The sequence below is a fragment of the Bemisia tabaci genome, chromosome 4 (assembly GCF_918797505.1).
Source record: "Bemisia tabaci chromosome 4, PGI_BMITA_v3".
Classification (NCBI taxonomy): Eukaryota; Metazoa; Arthropoda; class Insecta; order Hemiptera; family Aleyrodidae; genus Bemisia; species Bemisia tabaci.
The window spans coordinates 32,671,817-32,696,256 of record NC_092796.1 but is presented as its reverse complement, the minus strand read 5'-3'; the positions used below and the strand labels follow the sequence as shown (position 1 = coordinate 32,696,256).

Sequence of the window (24,440 nt, the reverse complement as noted above, 5' to 3'; positions counted from 1 at the left end):
TATGGAGCAGCAAACTTGCAGGGCCAATTTCAAAAATCATCAGATCATGAATGATGGTAGTTATACCAACATTAATCTTAAAAATATTGACCAATGTGTAGATCAAATTAACAGCAGGAAGTTCTCAGGAAAAGGCGATTGTTGCAGTGGCGGAGGGTGTTCATTCAAAGGTTAAAACTGCTTTTGCAAACAGACTTAAAGACTTAAACTCAGTCCATAGATAATGATTTGGAGTTATCAACTGGGCTAAACTACCTACATGAGCACTTTAAATATTGAGGAGTCACATTCTTTCTAATTAGCGAAGCGTAATAGTATTACCCTTTAATCGATGTTGAGAGTCTGAACGTTTTGCTATGGGATCAAAACATGAAAGCCATTCGAGATTTCAGAGTCAAAGAAGAGTAAGGAGGTTCGGAAAAACGATAATATTTTAGCAAAATGACATAATGAAGAACACTAGAGGCTGGATTACTGGGTATAAAAGTAATCAATTGGGAATTGACATGAATAGATCACAACACCCTTACCTTATGATAAGTAACTTCTTAACTGGTGGGAAAACTGGTAGACTTTCATTAAAGTAATGCAACAGTTTTAGACGCGATACTGACATTTGTATCATTTTCAAGTTATAAGGAACATTGGTGTGAAAGAAAAACGGTGATCTAAATCTAAATACGAGGTAATTATCACTCCTTCTTTTATTTTAGTTCCAGTTTGTTGTGATAAGAATATTTAACCTTAAAAACTGATTAGACAGCAGAGCATTTGGAAGACATCGAGGGTTAACAGGTTGTGCTCTCGGCGGGAAATTTCAAAGTATAGTCTGAGGATCTACTGCGACTACTGCGAGTGGTATAATAACATGATCTTTAATCAATATAATTATGCACCTCTTGCAAAAATTTTCTGCTTTTACTTGAGCTATAAGCACTTACCGACATTTTTTATTAGGTTTCCAGTTTAATTGCACATGAACCAAACTATTATGTCTATATTAAATTGGGGTGATAATTATTGACTTGAGTGCTCACTTATCAAAATGGTGACATATCGATGGCTAAAAGCAGAAAGTGCATACCTCAGATCTCAGATTGCAACATTGTAAGCCTCCCTCAAAATCGATCCATATGGTCTCCCCTCATTTCCAGTCGCATCGACTTCTATAAACACTTTTCAAAATTATTTTTCGGGAGGACTCAAGACCTCCTATAAAATGTGGAGAAATCACTGACTGATGACCAGTGTCCGAGATTTTCAATGGTGTTTCACAAGTCATCTAATTACTTGATTGCCTATTAAAAACTAACATTCAGTTGCTTTTGTTTGACTTGTAAAGCACAAACAGATAAGATTGATAAAAGTTTTAACTGGAGAAATCATAATGCTGCTGTTTCAGCGTACTTCAGGCAAACTGGAACAGTTACTCAATTCAGCTTTGAAACCATTTGAAAGAGTGTTTGATACTGCAGAGAGCAGATTGCAGAATTTTCTAACTGAGTGGAGAAAAGGTAGGAAAAAAGTAATTAAACTTCAGATGATATGCAAGAGAAAAAATAAGAAACCCTTAATAAGAGCACGTTTATTTATAAAAGCAAACAAAAAAGTTGACCAAACAATAACACATGAAAACTTTGAATTTTTAAATGATGAGCGAATACTATAGTCTATGATCAGAGCCTAAGAAAACTCTGTTGAATGAGCCGATGAACACTGAGCGATACTTAAATTAATCTGAGTTGCTGCTAGTAAACAATACAAGTAGAAAAATACAAACAAAACCAGAAAACCTTAGTTCATTGAATTACTTAAAAAAATATGAAAACGTTCAAAATTGTGCAAATACAGATAATAATGGCAGGAATTGTGGTAAAAAAACACTGATGCATCTTTAACAGGTCAAGCACTTGTAAAAGCTTCCAATAAGGAGTAACTTTTTATACTTAGATTTTATGTTTTTCTCAAATTCACAACAGCTTGTCATACAACAGATGCTAATAAAACGCTAGAGAGACTTAGAGATTATCCCCTTGTTTAAATCAACTACAACACTAAGTGTCCAAAAAAAACACTGTGCTTCACAAGCATTTGAATTTTGCAAAAGTCTCACTGATAAATCATTCATTTTAGAAGAAAATAATGCATGTTTTCCTCTTATAACTCTTGGAGTCATGAAATTAAATTGCAAATAAAATGCGCAAGACAATGCGGAGAAAAAACTGACAGGTTTCCCTGAAAATTGGTATTTAATTAGAGCTTTGGCAAGGCCTCAATATCCATTCAGTTATGTTTACAAGCACAGTAGAATGGCTTGATAAAATTGCGCTAAAAATAGATATTCATTTCTCTTAAGAAATTTTGATCTTGAGAAAACGCGTATGCCTCATTTCGTCAGCTTCACACGTTTTGATTCCAAATAAATTATTATTTTGAGGGTACTAGGTCTTGGACACCACAGATTCAGAACTAAAGTCTGATCACTTCAGAAGTTGCATATCATTCTGTTACCAACAGATCCAGACTCAAGATAAAGCGCTGCAGCGATGAAGACTGCAGTACTTTGCAATAAGCAAGTTTTGAATTTTGGTCTGTTTGGAACAGTTCAAGACTCAAGTGCCAAGTGCGAATAATTCCTAGAGAATATTGCTTCAAGGTTTCATAAACCTGGGTTCTTATTTCCGAGGTTTTATTCAACTTTGAATAAAATTTACGGTCTAATTTTCTCACTGAAATGTAGAGTATGACCAGATGAAAAATACTACTCTTTCAAAGCACCCCTATAATAGATTAAGTCACTTGACTGATTCTTTGCTGTATGGTTTCGTAGCAAACATCATTACCGAGTATAGTTCTTTCGGAAATTTTCTTTGAACTTTCGTTCTAAAACAGTGCAATTTTGCTTCTTTGAATAACCGGTTGTAGGACTTGCATGATCGCGTGATGGTTGAATCACTGGTATCAATGTCATCCTCATCAGACGATGTAACATTTTCTTTCAACACAATGATGCCTCGCTCGTTAAGAATCAATCTGAAAATTGCAAACAAAAATAAATTGTTTTACCAGCAAAAAAAAAAAAAAATCCATCTACTTTCAAATTCAATAAAATTTTGATCGATTATGTAACTCCCAAACCATGTATCTCGCTTTGCGACGTGCAAACTTCTTGTCATATTTTATTTTTAAGCAAGAAAACTGCTAGAAAGCAATTCTTACAGACTGTCATGATTTATCTTTTCCAAGCAGAAAATTTTTTGGTAAAAACTTCAGGGAACGATGTTGATTTTCTCTCCTTTGAACAAATAAAGCAGGGGCGGAGATTTTAAAACTCTGCGAACGAGATACGTGGTTTATATCTGACAAGAAACGGACCATATTTTACAATTAGGAACTACAATTTGCGTGAAGTGAGAAGTGTAGTTACATCTTCATGTCAGGAGGGCAAAGAACTCTGGCCTCGACACAAAAATTTCCTGGACCTGATTTAAAAATGATTTTTTTTTTTTTTTTTTTTTTTTTTTTTTTTTTTTTTTTTTGTGGGAAAATACTTAAAAGTAAAGGGGTTTATTAGGAACACAAAACTGCTACATAACTGATACCAAGTGTTTGTTTTAACAGTCCAATTCAGCATGCATAAATACAAATATTGATAATTCCGCTCGCATTTAAACAGGTTTTGAAAAAGAAAGATGTAGAAAACAAGGATCGAACACTTACTTGCATTTTTTTAAAAACTTCACCACATCTTCATCTACAACATTTTGCATAACCCATTGAATCCAGACTACATCGTACTTAGGTCCTTCTAAGTCCGGCATAAAATTTTGCAGACCTATTTGGCAGAAGAAGAGAGGAGAGTACCTCGTTTTAAATCTTCAGAAGATGGGAAAAATCAATACATGCATTTTAATACGTGCTAAATTCATTTTGTTATGAATAAATAAATAAATAAAAAAATAGAGGCCTTGTGAGTACAAAAAAAAGCTGTGTATCATTCCTACATTAAAAGCACTTTAAAAACAGATAAATTAAGTCTGAGATACACAACTCCTTGATTTTGTGATCCACAGATTGTAGAAAAAACATGAGCCACAGCCATTACTTAGAGGAGATTTCCAATAGATGGTCATTTTTTTTTTCAGGAACTTGAGAAAGCTTATGAAAAATACCACTCATCCCTGGAGCTTGAAAAATTGAAATCTTGTATACTGATGTTAACACTCTTCTCATCAAAACTTTATCAGACAAAGAAGACAAGGAAAATATTAAGTTTGCCATCTTCTCAGCTTGGCGCTAGATGGTAATTTTTTATTGGAAATCATGCATATCCGTGGCCAAAGTGTAATACTACATATCTCCGTTTGCAACGTTACAGATTTCATTCCGGTCATTTGCTCTTTGGAAAACTGATCAACGTAACTTCTTGAAAATTTCCTTGATGTTTTTTCTGTTACCAGAATATACTGTGTGAATTTTTAGCGATAAAGGTAGGTTGTTTCTCTTAAAAAATAAAAGAGTGGTGGTGATTTGGGACCACCCTAATGGAGATACTTACGTGAACTTCCACTTGAGCATTGCATACGTAAAAAATCAGGAAAAATTGTTACTTTTGGCATAAATAGAAATACCTCTCATTTTGAAACCTTTGATTTCAAGTAAAATATCCTTTCTAGCTGAGATTATCAAAAGGAGATGTGCGTAAAAAAAACTTCCTCCCATCTTCTTTTTTTATGAAGTGACAGATTTTTGAGACCAACAGGATGTAGAGAAATTTTAATAACCTCTGTTCATATTTCATTCAAATACGCATTTTATTGGTTTGGATAATGGTAACATATTTTATTCTCTCTTTCAATTCTGTTTCAGAAAATTATTTAACTTTAACATGCCGTAGGTATCCAGCTTACCAACACAGATGAATTGATCAACCTTTGGGTTAGAACTGAGGCTTTTTTTAGCTTCTTCAATGAATGTTGGATTCTGTTCGACTAAATCAACTTTGTCAAAGAATTTTGCCAGTAGATACTTGGTGACTCTTCCGATGCCAGCTCCGCAGTCAAGAGCTCTGGATTTTCCGGGATGCTGAGGAGTCTACATCAACAATTAAAGTTATAACAACGTAAGAAAAATTTAACAATTTTTGTGACTCATTAGAAATTTTTCATGCAGAGCCGGCTTTACAATTTGACCGCCTGTAGGTATTAGAGGTACCTTCTTCATTTGTAGATTTTCTTTTTTTTTTTAATTCAGTCTTGTATTTCATTTGGCATCGTATCGCTCAATTGGTGAGTGTTGCTTTCAATACCTGTCAGCTCACTTCCATACATTGCCGCCTAAAATAATCACCTCAGTTACTTTCCATAAATCCAGCTGCGGCTTCCGGTAAACATCATTATTTTCCAGAATATTATTCCTAATGGAAGGCACCAGAGCTAAAGGGACTTCATTACAATGTAATTTTGCAAAATATCACCTGCCAAGTGATAATTTCTTTGATCATTATGGGTGCATGCCTTATTTTCATCAAGCAAGGAGGAAAATTCAAAACAAATTTTTAAAAAAAAATTGTAACCGTCCTCTTACAGGTAAATATGAGTGAATTACAGAGTGAAATTGTAGCTCCAAAACTAAAGTGCTACATAGAGTTTAACTTAAGATGCCACAAACTATCAATAGATTCCTAGGTGGAGAGTGTCATAGAAAGTTCAGCACATGAGGAGGGAGTATTCCATGCGGTTGCCGAATCCATGGAATTGTTTTTGGTCTTATCTCCCTGTCAAGCCTGTTGTGAAATTTCATTTTAATAATGGAATTTTTTTGGGGGGCAGAAATATATATTTTTGGACAGTACTTTGACATTGTGAGTGGCGTAAGTACACAAACAGAGTGGCACTCATTAAGAGTTATTTGTTTAAACCACAAGCAGAACGAGTGCACCAATCTCCACGACCATTTCTGAAGTGTTCTTTGGAATATAGTGCGTCTAGAAGATAGGTGGTTGTAAAAAAAATTCCAAGGCACTTACTCTATAAATTTTCTCTAAAAATTCTTCTGAGCCACTAACATCTATGCAAGAAATATGACTGAGGCCATCCAATACACCGTTCATGGTTGCAGGAATTTTTGACCAGTGGTTGTAGCACTTTTCATAGAATTCATCCGGAGAAGTTATTTGATCCTCTGTATCAGAACTCATTTTTGAGGGTTTTGCTTGAAAAGGCAGGTATAAACAGCTTCTGGAGAAGTTATCTTCCGAAGACCTGGAGGCCCAGAGAGATGCTCAACCTTCTTCCTTGGATTATGTTGGAGTAACAGTGAATAAAAATAAATGTAACTTATCAAAGAGGAGGTGAGAGAAACTTTTTGATCCAAATCTAACTCATTGCTTTCATGCTAGTAGAAAAATTAAAAAGTACTGAGAAGTATGAGCATGGAGTTCACAAAATGGGTATTGAAAAAAGTACACACTTGCTTTTTAGGAACATACAGGTTTTCCCAGCAGAAAAATATTTGCTGCTTAATAAATTTTCAGAGCACTTTTTTTTTTTCATTTATGCTACATCAACTTTTGAAATTTTTAGCTTTGAACTTGTTTTCTTTAGAGTCATTGCAATGCATGTGTAGTGTGTTGTATAGAAGCTCGACTGACACTTCCGTTTAGGAAAGGAATTTTTTGGTTTTAATGCATAAATTGGCTTTAATTTTCTAATAATTTATTTTCTTACTTGAAAATAACAAACAAATATAGAAAAAGGACAAGGAGAAAAATAAGTACGGCTTGGACAAAAATAGACAAGAAATCACTGATAGTTAACTATTTACTTAAAAAAACTACTTAGTAACAAGCACCAAAACATGATGTGAACAGTTGTTCAGTTCATTTCATTATTTTCATATTTTGATTTTCTTTCTTGAGGTTATAGGTTTGGTAGAAAACCGCGGGAAGATGGATACGACACTCGAGAAAATTCTAGAAAACAGAATCCCGCCACTTGCTTGTTTTGTAGGTTATGTTTTGAATGCTAGTTAGAACCACGGCCACTTCAGCGCTGCCGATCCAGAATTCCAATTTACGCGGGATTTTTGAATTTTCCTAAGAGAACACCTCAGAGCAGAGCAATATTCTCATTGTCAGTAATCTTTTACATAGGCCCCATTGGAAAATTTAATTATGGAAACTCTATACACATATAATGAACAAGAGCTCATGCAGTCCTCATCCAGCCTCGGAGGCTACCTATGGATTGCACGACTCCCGAGTTGAGGGGTAGGGGAGGTCTGAGCCTCCATTGTGAGTGCTCTGCAAGGGTGTATGCCTGTATGCAGGATTCGATTTGATCAGTTCGCCTTCAAAAACTAAGATAGGCCAAATGAGCAACTTGAGGGCCGTGATAGTTGCTTACACCAGTTTGATTGGTTTCCCCTGAGTTTTACTACCTACAACAGTTGATCCATTGGTGTAAATCACTTACTAAAATTGTAAGATGTAAGGGGAGCCGTGGATCGGGCAAATAGCGTATTTTAAGTGAACTGACCCTGGATAAAAAATTTGATGCAAGGCAGGGATTCTTTCAGATTCTGGATCTTGTCAATTCGATATTGAATGGCCAACAAGTTATTTTTTTTTTTTTTTTTTTTTTTTTTTTTTTTGACAACTACAAGCTGATAATTGTAATTCTGGAAAGAAAGACGATAGGAAAATGAAACGATCCCATTGGTTGAAATGGATGGTTTTCACAGACCATAGAGGGGGAAAATATTGGACTAACGATATGGTCTCTTGTAAATTGCCGTCAGTTACTCTACTACTTACCTCCTTTGTTTACTGCAACCACCAACTTCCAACAGGATTGCTCCATTTTCTCTTTGTCTATAGCATTCTAAGTAAGTTTCAACAACCAGCTTGATAATGAAGGAACCTCAGTTTTACAGTCACGGTTTACTCTTAAATACAACCTTGGGTTTCTCTTATCAACTTCTGAAGCTCCTGAGATCTTTAATTCGATATTAATGGGAGAAGGGTACAACTATTTACAATACGCAGGTATAAAATTTTCATGTAACTCTGATCAGTCCCGAGGAATATTTCAAATAGGTAAGGTAATTCAGTCATTCATTTATGCATTAAGGCATCGAGAGTTTCCAAGAATTGGAATGAAATTGAGCTATCGTTGCCTCTAGAGTTTGTCTCCTTTTCCAGGAGAGTAGTTCTTTTAGATTAAAGGCACACTTTATTTATGAGAGCCATTATCATTGAAAGTTGCTAGGACACCAGCAGTCTGATAGTTGAAACTTTAACTGGCTATGTCCGCAAGATAAGACAAGACATAGCCCTACATGCGCCTTGTAATATATCGATTTTCGGTTCTCTTTGTGCCGACATGAATTTCAACAATCAGGCTGCTGGTTTTAAAATCTTGGCCTCTGAATAGGCGTTAAGAAAACTTTGTTACATAAAAATGTAAAACTTTGTTAGATAATTTGTTTTAGTTTGCAGGATTGTTGGTTAACAAAAATAAATTGAAAACGACTTTCTTTTTTTTAACACTTAAATTTATCAGTTCATAAAATATTTACAAAACATAAACCAAGAAAGGGAATATAAATAATCTGGAAAATAGTATGTAATGAAATTACATATTTGAAAAAAGAAATCCTAAGCGAATCAGTTACTAACACAGAAAAAAATTAGGATCTTCCTTCCCTTTTTTTCTTCCTTTAAAATCTACAGAACTTCACTTTGTGAGTTAAGATGGAAATGATACAAACTTTCAGTTACTTCCACATAAAATAAGAAAGAATTAGACAACTGACAAAAAAATTAGTCACTTACGATTTATGTTTGTGATGTTGGGGATTTGACATTTTAGGAATGGCTGAAAAGGGTCATTAATTTCCTTCTTTGTAAAAAAGGTGGTTGAAATATTAACAATGATTACTCATTCAGTACGGATGCACCAGACATTTAAATAGTTAAGACTGAATGGAGGGAACGTTTGAAATCCAAAATAATGCAAAATAAGAAAAAAATTACAATGGCTTTGATGCACATTTTGGGAAAATTTTTTCTCAAGTGTCAAAGGGACACCTGATACTTTTATGTTGGATTGATAAAAATAGAATAAAATAAATTGTTGATGAGAAGATCTGTTTGACACTAGGGAGAACAGTCAAACGACGTACATTCTAAAATTTGACTACCTAACAGAGACTTATTACAGAAAAGAAAATGGAATGTTTTGACCGAAAAATACTTCGATGACAGACCTTTTTACAGCCATTGTAAAACCCTTACATTGAATTTTCCCCCAAAGATATTAAAAACTAAGAGAATGTTGTGTTTCATACAACATTTCCTAAATATTCAAATAATTTTCCCCCTTCTATTTTGTTACAACTTTTTTACTTTAATTTTCCCTTTTTTTTCTATATTTTTTTTTTTTTTTTGCAAATCAATTTACTCACTACATGATAATTTTTTCGTGCGAATGTATAGAAATTTTTTACAAATTTTCCAATGATTTCCAGTTTAAACACCAGTCAAATATCCTGAAAATCTTCAGATATCCCAGGGGGAAGTTCCAGAAAATTGCGACAAGCATTCCGGGAAAAAGAAGAAGAAAATTGACGGATCATCTACTTGAATTGAAAGCAATATAAATGCTAATTCACAGCAATTAAGTTAAATTCTGCCAAAGTTTTTTTTTTTTTTTCCCTCTATTCCTCTAACTATAGAAAAAAGAAAAAATTAAAATAAAAGATCAGGGAAGCAGAAATTGGCTGGTAGAAAAGGAAATGCTTGTCAAGAATCTGGAATGCAGGACATTTTCCAAGAATTTTATGACTTTTAGCCTCAGACTATGTCAAGGATAAATCTACTACCAATTAGAAATAGACTCCTGTGTCAGCTGTAAAGGAAAACACCCGTTCGGTGTCAGACACCAGACACAATAGATTTCATCTACTTGTGTTTACCTTATCATGAACTACATAAATGCTTTTAACTTATAATCAATTATCACAATTTTGGGAAAGGGGAGGAGAGACACTACTTTGCAGTTAAGGAGGGGCGGTTTTTAAACAGCTCGGGATAAGTGACATCGAAAAACAATGAGCTAAACATAAAAATAAGGATAACAAAAAGTAATTTAAAGAAATTCGACTACAACAGATTTTCAATGTTTAAAGACTCAGATGTCTACGACTATAATAGCAGTAAAAACTTGGTCATAATCAATTTGAAATCGATCGAAAGAAAATATAAAAAACTTTAACAAACAAATTTTGTTGGTACAAAATAAATGCTCCTACAAGGAAAATGAAAAAAAAACAACGGTCTTTTTAGTTCCTGACAAAAGATATTTTTGCACCGGCAATGAAACAGCCAAAACATGGATGTTTTGGATCAGAGATATTTTTCGACAGAAAAATAACGCCTCACACCGGCTATAAAGAATTTTGAACTTAGATTTTTTTCCCTCAAGAAAATATCACTTTTTTGACACAAAAAAAAAAAAAAAAAAACATTACACTGCGGGGGACATTAGTCACAAGACAGTTGTATGACACTAAGTCATACCTTACATCAAACAAAAAAAAAAATATAAATAAATACAAAAGTATTCAGACATTTTATGTACAATGATTCATTATAGAAAAAGTCATTAAAGATTGGTATATACTACACAACATACACTCTTTCTGATATTGGAACAGATTTTTCATGTTCTGCTCTTCAAACAGCATTTAGACCTGAATTGAGTAGTTGGGCTAGTTTGTGGCCGCTTTCACCTTGAAGAATTTCTCTGTGGTTTCCTTTTAGAGAGTGAACTTGGACTGTTTTCTTACAGATCTGAAAAAGTGACAAAAAAATAATAATAAGATAAATTCCGCAAATATTTTTGATTATCTATGAAAAGAAAAGTATAATTTACACAGAAAAATACTTTGTTGTAGTCTTCGCACCCAAAAAAGCTTGGTAGTTGCAGCTGAGATTCTCAATTCTAAATACTGAAAATTCGGTAATGAAGTCAAACAAAAGCTTGGCATGGTTCACTAAGCTTCAAGCAGACAGGACCGAGAATTTCTGCTTTATCTGCCGTCCTTTTCTAGGTGCTGGTATTGCCAACATTTTTTTCAATACATATGTAATAAAGTGGCACAAGGTAAAATCTCCTTAAATCAAATAATTTCACCACAAGAAAATTTCAATGTAAGATGGCTTATCATATGAACTGCTTCATTTGGACGCGGCAAAAAATCACAGAAAATGGAAGAAAGAGGGTATTCAGCTTGTGAAGTGCAATTTTAAAGAATGAAAAAAACAACAACAACAACCACACAACAACATTGCTGATGTGATAATTATGCATTATAGTACAACAAGTTTGAAAGTAAAAAAATAGACAAAAACCAACTCCTTACACTGCAAAAAGATACTCAATAATTTACTTTCTCAATCTTATTCATACCGATCACTATGCAGCCACCCTTGCTTACTCGTAAAAACGAATGACCGAAATAGCAGAGACCGCCATAAGTTGCAAAAATATTGTCAAATTATTACAATTTTGTGGCAAGATGTGTGGATTGCTTATTTTCCTATTTGGAAGGCCAAGATTATGAACATTCATTGCAATAATATTACAATAAATTGGAATAAAGGGGCAATAGTTTGCAATTGCTGGTTGTGATGCAGATTGCCTACCTCTTTTAGTCAAGAAACCCTCGAGGTTGGTTATGGAATCGCCAAAAATCGTGGAAAATTGTCCCTATTTTTTCCAAAATTGCAGTTTGATTGCAACATTATGACATTACGTTGAAATATTATTACTACTTTAACTTTGTAAAATACTACTTAGAGAGTAGAAATACTCACAGGTGTTAGTCCGTAGTCGTTTCCGAGAGTTACATAGTTATCTTGAGCTTTGACTAAGGTGATTTCTCCGCCGAATTTGCCGGTTGGTTTGTATGCATCAGCAGCGACTAATTTCTTGTAGAAGGACTCTGCAGCAGTGGCAAGATCAGCAGCGGGGTAAGACGTGGCACCTGCTAGGATTTCTGTCACTTTCTTCAGTCGGGATTCGTAACTAGGTAAGGATGACAGTTCCTTTTGGGTCTGCGAAAGGAAATTAAAAAACACGTTAGATAATTCCTTGTTTGGTAGGTCAGGATGCACTAATGCAAAAGAAGTCAAACTGCAAAGGTGAGTCATGTTGAAAAGGTTACTTGGTGAAATAAATTTCATGATTTAAAGATAAAAGTTGAATGAAGCTCAATGAGAATAAAAGGACAATTTCTTCTTAAAAACTGAAACTTTCTGAGGAATTAGGCTTACAAATTTAAATAGGCTTTATGGAACTTGATGGTCCATGTTTTTAGTACGAATGCTGGGAGGTAATGTTTGAATTCCTTAGAATAGAGCATAATTCAGAACAATAACATAAGTTTAAAATGAAAATAGTGGATACCTTTTGGTAGTCAACATCCTTGAACAATTGAATGAAGTACGTTAAAGCATCAGCATCGCCAGCCTGTTGTCCACCTTTCTGTTCCTTTTTCTGCTTGTAGCTTCCGGTATGACTGGCAACATAGTCAGGTGAACCGTCTAATAGAACTAAGGACACTTTCTCACCCGCAGCTTCTAGCTGGAGACCCATCTCAAATGCAACACAGGCACCGAATGAGTATCCAGCTAACGAGTAGGGACCAGATTTTTGTTTCCTTTTCACTTCCTGTGAACCATAATTAACACAACATTCAATCATAGAATTTAAAAAACTTTACAAATAAAAGTTACATCTTTAGGATTTCAGACTATTCAGAACACGTCCATTAAAAGTTAAAAGAGGATATGAGAGACTGTCTAAGAAAGAAAAATTCAGTGCTGAAAAACTCCGAAGTAAGTTATCGGTACCATTGCATATTTAGCAAAGATCAAGAAAATAACAACACTAATCTCCCTTAGCGATATTTCTTTCACATTTGACTTTTTTAGGAGGATAACTGAACATCGTTTTTGGACATAGTTTTGTAAGACTCTTTTTCACATTTCCAAAAGTTTTCTTTGGAAATGTTTGGCAAAAATATACACAGATTCTAGAGTTGGGCCGGATATCCGGCGATTATCCGGATTGCCGGATTATCCGGCCGGATACGATTTTCGCGAGTATCCGGATCCGGCCGGATAATCGCGCTATCCGGTTTTTGGACCCGCCGAATAGTGCTTTTTTGGCCCTGAAAATTTCGATAAATTTTTGGAGATATTCTTTCTTTTTTCTTCCCTATCAATACAATTTTCTGTATTTTTTCCTGAAACTTTTGACTTTTTTTTCTTCTCCTTCAATACTCCGCATTCATTGTAGTGTCGCAGCACGCTGTTTGTTTCGGTAATATCGAAACGAAGGCCAATTAAGTTTGTGATCCGTTGAAACATCCATTTCTCTCGTTCATTTAGAGATTCTCATCAACAGAAATTGACCGAATAATTTTCCGTCAAGACAGGCTTTGATTTGCTGTGACTTTGGATTGGCATGCGGCGGCGGTGCGTTCAAAACTGTCAGATTGGCAGCGCTGTTTTCCACTTTTGTTTTGTTTACATTTCTGACTTCTGATAACACCCTCCTGCTGAACATATGAGCACAGCTGCGAAAAGCTAGAAACTGCCTTGCTATATTTATGACACATATTATTTGTCAACCATGATTTTTGTACTATTGCAATTGTGACACTAGAAATAAGGAAAGAAATTCAAGGCCCGAATTTTGTTAGCTACGACCGATCGTGAGTCGAGTAAACTTAACCTCAAAAATCGCAACATTTTTCGCGCGAAAAAGCACTAACCGGATCCGGTACTATCCGGATCCGGCCAGATACTTTTTTTAATTATCCGGTATCCGGCTCCGGCCGGATACAAAAAACCGATATCCGGATCCGGTTTCGGTGACGCGAAAATTCCATTTCGGCCCAACTCTAACAGATTCTCTTTTAAAAAATTAGAGAAGGAGCAGAAATTTTGAAACATTGTAATAGAGATACTTGTCTTAGTAACACAATCTAGATGTTACAAACATTTGAACACGCAAAATGTCTAAAAATGTTGAACCAAATCAGTGTTAAGATACAATGCGGAACACGAAGTAAAGTACCTGAATATAAGAAGCGGCTAAGTCTTGAATAGAGCTAAGAGGAGCGTTCTTTGTGCACTGGAGTCCCCACACAGGAACATTTAATTCTTTTGCTACACCGGCCAACGCAGAGACAACTCCCTCGATCGGATGAACAACAAAGAGACCAGCTGCTTGACTCGATTTGGCTTTGGACACAAGTTCTACCAGAGTTTCAGACGGCATCAGAGCAGGGAGGGAACTGTTGAATTGGACCTGCACAAAACGTAGAAAACTGGGTTAGATAGGCGTGATAAAAATCTTAAGAAAAATATTATCTCCATGCTGCCTCTAGAAAATTTTATGATAACTTGGATATGGCACAAACTTTGATTTTTAAATCAGCTGTGGGTAAAATTTAAAGCATCAATTCTTTAACATTTCTCTTTTATTTACATTTACTTCTAAGGCATTTTTTACAAGGTTTGTTAAAAATTAACAAACAGTGCAATGATAAAAAGAGCGAGGAAAAAAATCCATAAATGAGATGATTTGGCTTAAATTCATAAATTCTTTTCAAGTCGATCTAAACGATGAGATGTCACGTTCTTGGAATGAAAAATGTACTTAATGAGGATTAAAATGTTGCATAATCTTAGAAAGAAAGTACATAAAGCAGTAAGGTAAAAGAGAAAAATCAAACCCAAAAAAGCAGCTGCGTCAGAATTACAGCAGCAGGCTTATTATTGGAGTTGATAGATTAAGCGGTAGACCAAGAAGACAAAGAAAAAATGGAGCAATCCTACTGGCGGAAGCAGATGCTTACAATAGACCAATGAGGTAAGTAATAGACTAACTAACAGCAACCCAGAGGAGACCCTATAGGTACCCCATCATTCCCCTTGGTCTACGACAACCACTTGTTTCAACCAATAGGATCGCTTCATTTTCCATTTTTCCTACTAGACTACCGCTTTGTTTATCAATTTTAATGATCAGCCCGCTGATTTACATTAAAAATTACTCACTTGAGATCCATCTTTACTAGGAGATTGTGCAGGGGCTGATGGTTCACTGCTGCCACCGCTTTGTAGGTCGAGTAATTTTCCGAAGGTAAGTCCTCGGATTTCTTGGGCACTTAATACAACGTCGTAATTTCGTTCTAGAGTTTGTTTGATTTCAGATCCCATGAGCGAATCCATTCCTAAGTCGGCTAAAGAAACACTTGTGTTGACTGTTTTTGTGTCCTTAATACCTGCAACATGAAAACGTGGATGATTAGACACATTGTTGGAGATAGTGTAAAGTGAGACATCTAATTACAATACTGATAGAAATTGCGGGAAAAACACAAAGCTAAACTTTTTTCCCAGAATAAGAAGAAAACTCTGAATAATGAAGCACTTGTACTTTAACTGTTTATAAAATTCCTTTGACAAAAAACAAAAACATACAAACACTTTTCAGATTAATGTTTCCAGCCTTCCATTGGAATAAAATGGGGGAAAAAGGATAAAATACTGATTAACTTAGGCTCTTCCAACGCAAAATTTACGCAAGAGCTTGAAGTGGGTTTATGAATAAGGCTGAATCAAACAGAGGATTTGAGTCACAATTCAGAAAAAAAATGATTTAGGGGTAGTTTTGAGTTTTATTTCTTACTTTCAAACATCTTTTGCTGGGTTCAATATCGATGCAACTTGATAACTTCCTGTTAAACTTGGCCCAACATGCAAATGATGAAATCATAAAAAAACTAAAAAAGATGCATATTAAATTCATAGACGAAAAAAAGTTATATTACCTAAAATGTTAGCGACAGCATCGGTGAGACTGATTTGGTTGCCATCAGAAGCGCCTCGTCCTTTCTCTGCGATGACAGTTGAGGCTAATACAGGGTGAGGTTGTTGAAGGAAGTTGTCCATAACGGCTAAGCAAGATGACATACGCTGCGGCAGGGTTCCTCCAACCACAGCTTCGTTGTCACCACCGAGAGAGTCCAGAATGAGACCGACATCACCGATAGCTCCCCATTGGATGGCAACCTGAAATCACAAGTGAATCACATGAGCTCCAATTGTAAAAGTGTCGACATGATAACCAAAGAAGCCTTCAGAATTTTTAGAGGAATTCTGATAAATCGCATCATTGATTAGTAGGAAATCTCCCCATGTCGAATGTTTCTTGAATCTCCCATGAAAACAATGTTATGGATTCGCTGATGAGTTGGTATTTTTGATTTTGCCCATGATTGTGGTGTTGCTGATCATACAAATATTTCTTCTATCATGATGTTTCTAGCAATGATTTGGGCTCAATTGCAAAGTTACCACTAACATTTTGTCATGAATTTGAGGAAAATTTCTACTTGGAAAAACTACTTGTATTCTAACATTACCAACATTATACGCCTTTAAACGGGTCTGTCAACGAGTCTGCTTTTTTTCTGAAATGATGAAAAATAAAAAGCTGCTGCTTGAGAGGCAAATTGAGATATCAGCGAAAACTTTACGACTTTTGATCAATTGTATTTGTAACCATCCGTAGGAGAGTACTGTGATCAGCAGTAACTCAAAATCAACTTGTCAAGAAAAAGAACTATTTAAGATGTAGGACTACGTTAAGAGTGCAAAATTGCTGGATTAAACTTCTCATCTTGTTCCTTTATAAGCACAAAAATAAACTACACATTCTCAACTCGCTCTTTAGGGAACTAGGAAAGTTTCTTGTCTCAGGGTGGCTATTAAAGTTTCATTTTGGATTTTTCTGATATTTTAAATGAAATTTCCTGATTTTTTCCCCGAATGAATTAACACTTCTTCGATTTTACAAACCAACATTTGTGATTAATTGAATCCAAGGCTTCACTTTTGTACGTACTAATGCATGTACTTGTAATGCCGCATTGTATGCCGCATACATGTACTTGTAAACTGCTCAATGCACTTGGAATTCGTGATTTATGACCGATTTTGCTGATTTTTCCGGAAAACATCAAATTTCCCAATTTTTTCCAGTTTTTACTGCCAGTAACTGTATAAAAAACCTGAAATTCTGATTATTTAATCCAACTCGACAGAAATAGTCGTTCTGAAAAGGTAAACGTAACAGACTAAGGTCTCCTTTTCTATTGAAAGTTACGTTCTAATGAAACTAAGCCTCACGTTTGAGAGAATTGTAATAATGGTAATAAGAATTCTAGAATAATCTTGGAACTTACACCAGGAAGGCCAGCTTCCTGTCGGGCTTCACAGATCCTTTCCATTGCAGAGTTGGCAAGACCATAGTTAGTTTGACCAATGTTACCACGACCACAAGAAACTGAAGAGAAGGCAACAAAGTAGTCCAGTTGTGGGCACAGTTTCCGAGAAACTTGGTCCAAGTTCTTTGTTCCGTTGATCTTTGGTAAAGCAACTTTTTCGAAGTCAACAGCTGTTTGGTCAGGCAAGAGGGCATCACGTAGCACCTGTTGAATGAAAAATTGGAGTCAATGCAGGAAAATCGGTGAAGTGTTCGTGGCAGTTCTGAGAATTTGTATAATTTTTTATCATTAGACTTCAGACAGCAAAATATCATATATTTTACATGTTTTAAAAATTATTTCCTTAGAAGCAATAAATGGCATACAAAGCCATATTCCAAATTTTTCTTGATCAAAAGTTTTCGCCAATTGTTGCCTTGATCACAGAGTCAACATTTTCATTGAAAATCAACGTCTGGTAGTCACTAGAAACCAAAGATGATGTAACGATTGATCAATTAATATTGACTAGCTTACTAAATATTGTTTGAAATGGGACTGATACGATGTCATTTCTGGTTTATAATAACTGCCTGATCTTGAGATACTGACGAAAACATCGATGGTGTGACCAGATCTTAGGACACTCCAGCAATTGGGTGTATTCAATTATATCGGGTGATAGATGCTAGTTGTAGTTCATCTATTACTCATTTTATGGTTTACTCTTTGAGTTAAATGAACTATTCCTCACTTTCTAGGAGTAGTCATCTGGAATTAATGGGAATTAATGGGTAAATCTGACAAATTCAAAAGCTCAAAATTCCAATGATACAACAGAAGGTTTTTGAACTGAAAATCTGTTACTTACGACAGCCAAGTTGAAGATACCACCAACTGGACCCAGTTTGGAGGCTTCTTCCAGGAGCTTGGTTGTGCCAGCTACGGTGGAGCAGTCAGAGGTAGAGATGACGACGTTGATACCGTTTTCTTTCCACCTGCGGACGCAGAGGGATTGGTAACCGTTTCGGATTCCACTACGAGAAGTCAAGACAATCTTGGTAGCTCCGCGACCAATCAACCAGTTGGCCAGCTCAAGACCAAAACCTCCGAGACCACCTGAAATCGCATGAATACAATAGGCATTACAAAAAACGAAATAAAAATAATGATAATTGTAATAAATCGATCAACAGAAAAAATCAGTTTAAAAAGAGTAAGGTCTTTTATTTTTCTAAAAATCACTCCGCAAGTTTCAAAGAGTATCATTTTGAAAAACGGGGCAAGCATTAGGACATCCCAAAATTTCAATGGTTTTTCTTATTTTTCTTCAAATAATTTACTTTTACGGACTGGCAGGTTCACCACAAAAAGAAGGCTGAGGGATTCTACAAATAAAAATCTTTCAGAACATTCCAAATCCCGTTTGATAGGGTTTAAAAATTTGCACATTATTCTGTTTAATATAAGACTTTAATCTCTGGAGATTTGATGCAACTCTGAAATCAATAAAACTTCAAACATTTTATATCGAACGTAAACTCACCGACAAGAACGTAGGATTTGTCAGGGTTCATGTAAGTTCTTGGAATGGCAGATACAAGTTTTTGCGTGGCAGGTTGCGTCTTCCTTGATTCTTCATCACGGATTTTCAAAACAACTTTACCAATGTGTCTTCCTGAACCAATGAAACTGAAAAGGAAGATAAACTTAAGTAATTATAAATATTTATGAGTAAGATATCTTCAAAAAATACACGTGTCCTACGGCGCCCAGAGAATGAGAATTGATCAATGGTAATTTGATTTTTGCATAACACAAAAACCTTTTGAAGAATGTAAACTTTTGACAACAATGACCAAAGAGTAGTTTAAGTATATTGTTTTCAAATTTTTTTGAGAAAAGAGGCAATTCAGCAAAATTGTTGACGAAGGCTAAAATTCAAACAGTTTGATATCATAAAACAAAATTAGATAGAATCAAGAATGAAATGATAATATTTCCCTACACAGTGTCTTTCTAAAATTGTCAGGTGATGCTACGTCTTTTCAATAACTTTCCGAGTACTTGAACACAGGCAAATGGAACAATAATGCATTCCTAAATTAATTAGATTTCAGACATAGTCGCAACAAATTCATTTTTGGTGTAACATTTGGATGAGTTTATCAAGATAATGTTGAGAGATCAAGAGCAAAACTTAAGCAATTACCGGAAAGCTTGTTCAACTTGTTTTTCTGAGAAGACAGTGGCAGGTAGTGGCCGGATGGCACCATTCTTGAGACCTTCGTCCATCAATCTGACGACTTCTTGTTTTTCAACGTTCTCGCAGTTGGCATCGAATAGGGAATCAAGAAGAATACCGTGGAAGGTAGTGTTTTTCAGGAAGATAGACATACCTAAAATAAAATTGAGAATGAAAATTAAACTTAGGCCTATTCTTAACAATTCAGTGCTCAACAAGGTTTTTTGCTAGCTACTTATGTTACAATTTACAAAATCGGCTTTTGAAAAAGCAATTCTTTGAAATTAATCCCACATGCCGTAAAATTGCTCCAAAGCTATGCAGATTGAGGCAAATGTTCAATGCAGAGCACCATTCTTGCAGTCTTTAGCAGGCAAGAGACTGCAAGAAGTGATGAGACCATCTTCGAGAGTGAAATTAGGGGATATCGAAAAAAAGGTTCAGTGGAAATATGAAAAAATCGGAAAATTTTGTCAGAAATTTACAGAAAATTGGGAAATTTAGTCTTCAGAAAAGAGTACCGAATCGTTCAAAGTAGAATGGTAGTCTTTAAGCTTCAAGCTGTAGATTGAATATCGGACTGATTACCTAATGGGGTGTTGTTGGAGAGATCAAGTTTTCCAATTTCACAGAATCTACCATCCTTGGCTAGACAGCGGACAGAGGCAAGGAGCATTTCTCCCGCAAGAGAGTTGAGGACAACATCAACACCACGGCCATTAGTTTCAATCATGACGTGTTGCTCAAAGCTGGGGTCACGAGAGTTGGCAATGTTTTTGTCAGTCAACTGCAAATAAAAAACAACCATTGATTTAGATCCGTCTTTTTCAATGAGAAAAAACTATTATGTTTGATGGGAGATATTGTTTTAGATCTTATTTAATAAAATGGGATGCTTTATAACGGATAAAAATAAAACAAAAATTTACAGTTTGATTGAATGCTTCAGTTTTTAAGAATTTTTCTTGTGTGCTTCAGGATTGGGATTTTCATGTTCAATACAGGGCTAAATAAAGTTTCAAGAGCAAAAAAAAAAAAAAGAAAATCGGCGAACTGCTTGATAGCTAAACATGTTTTGCAAAATTCATCAGCTGAAACTTTATTGACTTTCACTTTGAATGCAGTAGTATGCCCGCTTTACTGATAAACAGGCTTCCTGCCGTGTTTTTAACTCTGAGGTTAAAATTCTAATACTTACTTGTGGGAAAGTTTTCTTTAAGTATTCGCGTTTTTCCTTTGATCCGACAGTGGTGAAGACAGTGCAGCCCATGTGCAAGGCAATGGCGATGGCAGCTTGACCGACACCACCAGTACCAGCGTGGACGAGCAGGGAGTCTCCGGGCTTCATACGTCCTCTCACAATCAGAGCGTAGTATGCCTGAAATATTTGCATGATTGTTGTTAATTTTTCGAGCTATGATTGTTAGTTGTACATTCTTAATTAATTTTACATAAAAATCTGTTATAAAGTAAAAGAACGAAATTACAAAAAAATTCATTCGTTATTTAATTCAACTATGGCATGCTGAAAAATCTTGTACAATTTTTCATTTAAAAAAATTGCTTCGAGCCTCGCATTTTGCCATAGCCTCCAACCTCACCTACTCTCATCAGATTCCGGAAGAGAAATGACTAAATATCTATAGATGACATTCAAGCGATAGAATCTGGGTCCTTTATTTGAATGGTCATCGCAGGAGTAAAATTATTTACGGTTTATTACTTAATTAAACAGGAAAACACTAAAGAGTCCACAGTAAACAGAGGTCACTCATTTATTCAATGTAAAACTTGATTAGATGGTTCATCTAACAGCTCTGATTTATTTCAGTCCTAAACTTCTCAAACTAAATTCTTATACTTCCTTAAAAACTTGTACTGAACTGTAACAAAAGCTGGAATCGAGATGAAATCTTTGGATTCTGGCAAAGGTGCCAGGCTGTGTGAAGGAATCTGCATATTAGGTACTGTGTTAAATGGGGAAATGTGCTGAATTGCTGAATTTTCAGCACAATCTATGAAAAATGTACTCTCGATACTCACAGTGGAGTAGACTACAGGAATGGTTGATGCCTCAGCCAAGTCCCACTTCTCGGGCACCTCCCACAGGAAGGTTGGGTCTGCAAGGACGGTGGTGGCAAGACCACGAGCTGCAACCATACCCATGACACGACGGCCCTTGGTGTCGCGACCAGTGAATTCAAGACCGAGGATACAGTCTTGACCAGCGAGGTCTCCAGGCAGCGCATCTGGCGGTAGTTTACCAGAGGCCAACATGATGTCACGGAAGTTAAGGGGTGCGTAGTAGACAGTGCACAGCTCTTCGTTGGGGTGTTGCTCAGGCCTGAAAAAAGGAGAAACCGTACAGATTAAAACGCGTTGAACTCTGATTTTGAACCGGAAAATTAAAAATCAGTCTAGGAAACTTTTTATTCACTTCAAATACTCCAAAAGGGATGATATTATACTTGCAGTTAAAGTCCCGTCCCCCCTTAGTCCCTGAACAAGCTAGCTCCAAGTAACCACTGTTCAAGACCATCAAACTCGAGTCCCTTGAAATGGAATCGAACCCGGAACCTCCCGCTCATAGAGCAAACGCTACAACTACTACACCACAGGAGGCCGACCTGAGGCAAAACTAAAGAGCAATTGCTTCCTTTTCTTGAAATGATTTGGCTCTTTCCACATTCAGGATAATGGAACCATGTTAATAAAGTTTAAAAACAAAAATGATGATTTTTGCAGAAAATTTGACTTTCTTGTCTAAAATAATCGAAACTCCTGAAGTTTATCAAAATATGAATTTTGATAAAAAAATTTCTACATGAAAAATAAAAAAAAGAAATTCTATGACTCCTTGTCTCCTAAAAATAACTTTGTGTCTTTTTCCTAAATTCAATCCAATTGCTCATTCAAAGGATTAAATGGAAAATAGTTTTTAGGAACTAGATTATTTTAATAAAACAAAATAATGCTTGGTAAAAAGTTTCATACTTGTAGAATGAGAGTGGTCCTTCAATCCACTTGAGACTGGACAGGTCACCACGCGTGAGGGCATTAATGTAGGCATGTTCCACGCTCAGAGAAGTCTTCTCAGACTCGTTTTCCAAGCTGAAGTGACGGTAACATCCCCACTGTTTGTTCTTGTAAACGTTGTGGACAAGGTCCTTCTTCAATTGGGCAGCATATGGTGCTGCAGTTAGGGAGAATTTGGGTGCGTCCGTATCTTGGATGAATACAGCGCTGAAATTGAACAATAAACACATCATTGAAATTGACAGATTATGGAAAACCTTCTATTACTCTCCAGAGTTCATGAAAGCTCTCTATGATTAAATTTAAGAGCATTTAAAGAGTTTTCATTTAAGCAGTTCTAATGAGCAAAATCGAGGACATTAGAGGACTTCATAATTTTTTTTCTACCAATTTAAAGGAAGTATAAAAAATACTTAGCTACTATTTTGTAGAAACAGAGACCCAAAGTATTGGCAAAGTATTAGCATCATTAAAAACAAATGATGGGAAACTCACCGAACATTGACACCGCCAGACTCTTGCTTGATACAGTTCATCATACCAACGATACCGTTCAATGGTTCACCCTGTACGACGACTAGAACCTTCTTTCCTTCGGTCTCTGACTGCTGCAGGGCGGATTTCAATTCCTCCACCCAGTTGAAGTTGTTTTCAGTCACGTTGATGACAACAGGCACAGGCAAATCTGCAGGAGCTTTCAAGAGCACATAGGTCTTTCCATCAGTCTGGATCTTGGAGATTACATCCAAGCCCGTCTTCTTGACAGCATTGTCATCGACGCGAGTGCTTTCTTCAAAGAGAAGGAATCCTCCTTGTTTGACACTGGCGGCCATGTTAGCGACAACTGCTGCATTGTTTAGGTAGTCAGTCGCGACGACTAAGTGACAGTTCTGGTCAACAGGGCCAGCTGTGACATCCTTGGTGAGTGTCTTGATGCCCAGAGGCTCCAAGACTGGGGTCAGGGCTTCGGCAGAGTTGGTGACGACGTTCAATTCTACGGTGAGAAGGGGTTCGGATTCAAGGATTTTCACGACATGAGCTGCCAAAAGGTTGTCTGGCTGGCGGTCAGTTGCAACTTCGGCAACCTTCATTTTGACTGGGCCACCGCTGTTTTCGAGGGCGATTTGGAGACTGGCTGTCAAAGCACGGAAGTTGTCGATGGATGGAGTAACTTTTTCAGTGACGTAAGGTATGAAGGCGTATTGCTCCAGTTTAGGGGGGGCCTGAGCTCCTCCTCTCCTTGGTGCCAAACTGGCCTTGAGACCTCTGATCTCAACTCCGCCGGACTTGGTAATTTCGATTCCTTTGTGCTTGAAGACAGGGATTGTTTTGTCTTCTTCTGGAGTGGACTCCAGGATCTGGAAGTGTTTCTTTGGGTTGATGGAGATGCGCTGGATTCTTGTTGGGAGGTAGAGTTCGCGCGAGTTCATGCCCAGGATAGAGAATTGGAGCATTGTGTCCAAGTAGCTGATCCAGTTGTTCACCCAGGAGAGTTTACCCTTCACACCTGCAGACAATATGCTCAGATGAGATTTTAGACCAGAAAAAGTAGGCAAAAAATTTTAGAGCTTTCTCTTACTTTACTGATCTTTTCTTCTACTGCCCACCAACAGTAGAACGGTCACAGGTGATTGCCTCCAATTTTAGTATAGAAATCAGCAAGCCCAATTGATCTTTTTAGAGGATACTTTGAGACCTTGCAAGTAATTATAAGAAAATGGATCGTTTACGAGATTTATACCATGGATATATACCTTTTGAATTAAATAAATTTTTGTCCTCATAAAAGATTTAAACATTCATTAAATGG

General features: G+C 36.2%; 3 protein-coding genes across 9 annotated transcripts in view; all 3 read right to left on the bottom strand.

Annotated features, from left to right (window-relative positions):
* The window catches only part of Rbcn-3B (WD repeat-containing protein Rbcn-3B), a 92,222-nt gene extending 91,470 nt beyond the window's left edge, over positions 1 to 752 (bottom strand). For all 6 annotated transcript variants that reach the window (XM_072299708.1, XM_072299711.1, XM_072299712.1 and 3 more), the window contains exon 1: positions 531 to 752. The gene's annotated coding sequence lies outside the window, so the exon portion shown is untranslated. The remainder of the gene's footprint in view (positions 1 to 530) is intronic.
* A 794-nt stretch (positions 753 to 1,546) lies between these two features.
* On the bottom strand, positions 1,547 to 6,472 carry Ntmt (N-terminal methyltransferase). Its single transcript, XM_019049543.2, has 4 exons — positions 6,029 to 6,472; positions 4,911 to 5,094; positions 3,721 to 3,835; positions 1,547 to 3,033 (listed from the first exon to the last, which is right to left on the bottom strand). The coding sequence occupies exons 1-4, from the start codon at positions 6,197 to 6,199 to the stop codon at positions 2,796 to 2,798; spliced, it is 708 nt and encodes a 235-aa protein (XP_018905088.1). The 5' UTR covers positions 6,200 to 6,472; the 3' UTR covers positions 1,547 to 2,795.
* Positions 6,473 to 9,434: 2,962 nt separating this feature from the next.
* FASN1 (Fatty acid synthase 1) overlaps positions 9,435 to 24,440 on the bottom strand; it is a 100,566-nt gene continuing 85,560 nt past the window's right edge. For both annotated transcript variants that reach the window (XM_019049530.2, XM_019049522.2), the window contains exons 15-29: positions 23,126 to 24,137; positions 22,589 to 22,837; positions 21,638 to 21,938; positions 20,793 to 20,972; positions 20,183 to 20,381; positions 19,562 to 19,748; positions 18,896 to 19,041; positions 18,221 to 18,468; positions 17,329 to 17,574; positions 15,913 to 16,153; positions 15,137 to 15,363; positions 14,151 to 14,384; positions 12,474 to 12,737; positions 11,882 to 12,121; positions 9,435 to 10,855 (exon numbers count right to left, since the gene is read on the bottom strand). In XM_019049530.2, coding sequence (XP_018905075.2) covers positions 10,739 to 10,855; positions 11,882 to 12,121; positions 12,474 to 12,737; positions 14,151 to 14,384; positions 15,137 to 15,363; positions 15,913 to 16,153; positions 17,329 to 17,574; positions 18,221 to 18,468; positions 18,896 to 19,041; positions 19,562 to 19,748; positions 20,183 to 20,381; positions 20,793 to 20,972; positions 21,638 to 21,938; positions 22,589 to 22,837; positions 23,126 to 24,137 — 4,091 coding nt within the window. In that variant the 3' untranslated portion in view covers positions 9,435 to 10,738. The remainder of the gene's footprint in view (positions 10,856 to 11,881; positions 12,122 to 12,473; positions 12,738 to 14,150; positions 14,385 to 15,136; positions 15,364 to 15,912; positions 16,154 to 17,328; positions 17,575 to 18,220; positions 18,469 to 18,895; positions 19,042 to 19,561; positions 19,749 to 20,182; positions 20,382 to 20,792; positions 20,973 to 21,637; positions 21,939 to 22,588; positions 22,838 to 23,125; positions 24,138 to 24,440) is intronic.